Source organism: Salmo salar, chromosome 17, assembly GCF_965601325.2.
Source record: "Salmo salar chromosome 17, fSalSal1, whole genome shotgun sequence".
Lineage (NCBI taxonomy): Eukaryota > Metazoa > Chordata > Actinopteri > Salmoniformes > Salmonidae > Salmo > Salmo salar.
In genome coordinates, this window is record NC_138307.1 from 40170637 (window position 1) to 40172500 (window position 1864).

Sequence of the window (1864 nt, forward strand, 5' to 3'; positions counted from 1 at the left end):
TAGAACAGACTGGAGTTATTCTCAATCTGGGGAAATTAGAACGGACTGGAGTTATTCTCAATCTGGGAAATTAGAACGGACTGGAGTTATTCTCAATCTGGGAAATTAGAACGGACTGGAGTTATTCTCAATCTGGGGAAATTAGAACGGACTGGAGTTATTCTCAATCTGGGGAAATTAGAACGGACTGGAGTTATTCTCAATCTGGGGAAATTAGAACGGACTGGAGTTATTCTCAATCTGGGGAAATTAGAACGGACTGGAGTTATTCTCAATCTGGGAAATTAGAACGGACTGGAGTTATTCTCAACCTGTCATTTGAATCGGAACAGGGGAAATTAGGGAATAGAAAGATGCGAGGAGACTGTCTTCTCAGTGGTTTTTTTTATTGACATGGAAAAACAAATCGTTTTGTGATCACCTCGTCTCGTGATATTGATGGTTGCCGGGCAGCGGTTTTGTGATCACCTCGTCTCGTGATATTGATGGTTGCCTGGCAGCGGTTTTGTGATCACCTCGTCTCGTGATATTGATGGTTGCCGGGCAGCGGTTTTGTGATCACCTCGTCTCGTGATATTGATGGTTGCCGGGCAGCGGTTTTGTGATCACCTCGTCTCGTAATATTGATGGTTGCCGGGCAGCGGTTTTGTGATCACCTCGTCTCGTGATATTGATGGTTGCCGGGCAGCGGTTTTGTGATCACCTCGTCTCGTGATATTGATGGTTGCCGGGCAGCGGTTGATGGAGAGATACAGCTGCTGGTTTTGTTTAGGAATGCTGGTTGTCAGCCTGAGTCCGGGCTGCTCCGCCGCCATCCTGGACTCCATCTACTGGAACTCATCAAATCCGAAGTCAGTATCAATCAATTCTTCTGCAGAAAAACAATCAATATTATTGTGCAAAAAAATTCCCCTGGAAAATATACTGGAATTAAATAGCTGTTATATTGTCAAAATGTTTGATTTTTCATTTACTTTATCTACATAGATTAAATACGGTGAAGGGATTGTAGAAATGTTGTCCTACTGTAAAATGTAAATCCGTTATATATATTTTTTTGCAATAGTGTTTCTGTGGTCTCAGATTTTTATTTTTTTATAGTAAATTAATTGGCGTGTTTATTTATTTATGATTATTAATTAGTAAATAATATGAATGATATGCAAATAACAAAGCAATTACTAGTGTTACTATGACGCAATAAAGAAAACATCCCAGTCATTCTGGTTGTAAAACTCTCATCTCATCTCTCTCTCTCTCTCTCTGTCCTGTCTCTCTCTCTCTCTGTCCTGTCTCTCTGTCCTGTCTCTCTGTCCTGTCTCTCTGTCCTTTCTCTCTCTCTCTCTCTGTCCTGTCTCTCTGTCCTGTCTCTCTCTCTCTCTGTCCTGTCTCTCTGTCTCTCTGTCTCTCTGTCTCTCTGTCCTGTCTCTCTGTCCTGTCTCTCTGTCCTGTCTCTCTGTCTCTCTGTCTCTCTGTCCTGTCTCTCTTTCCTGTCTCTCTCTCTCTCTCTCTCTCTCTCTCTCTGTCTCTCTGTCTCTCTGTCCTGTCTCTCTGTCCTGTCTCTCTGTCCTGTCTCTCTGTCCTGTCTCTCTCTCTCTCTCTCGTCCTGTCTCTCTGTCCTGTCTCTCTCTCTCTCTGTCCTGTCTCTCTGTCCTGTCTCTCTGTCCCTTTCTCTCTCTCTCTCTCTGTCCTGTCTCTCTGTCCTGTCTCTCTCTCTCTCTGTCCTGTCTCTCTGTCTCTCTGTCTCTCTGTCTCTCTGTCCTGTCTCTCTGTCCTGTCTCTCTGTCCTGTCTCTCTGTCTCTCTGTCCTGTCTCTCTGTCCTGTCTCTCTCTCTCTCTCTCTCTCTCTCTCTCTCTCTCTCTG

The 1864-nt window shown here is 44.2% G+C and overlaps 1 protein-coding gene across 1 annotated transcript in view; it reads left to right on the forward strand.

The window, feature by feature from the left end:
* Positions 1 to 774: 774 nt before the first annotated feature.
* LOC123728079 (ephrin-B2a-like) overlaps positions 775 to 1864 on the forward strand; it is a 27945-nt gene continuing 26855 nt past the window's right edge. Inside the window, exon 1 of the mRNA XM_082963322.1 lies at positions 775 to 851. Within this exon, the coding sequence (XP_082819448.1) occupies positions 775 to 851 (77 nt within the window). The remainder of the gene's footprint in view (positions 852 to 1864) is intronic.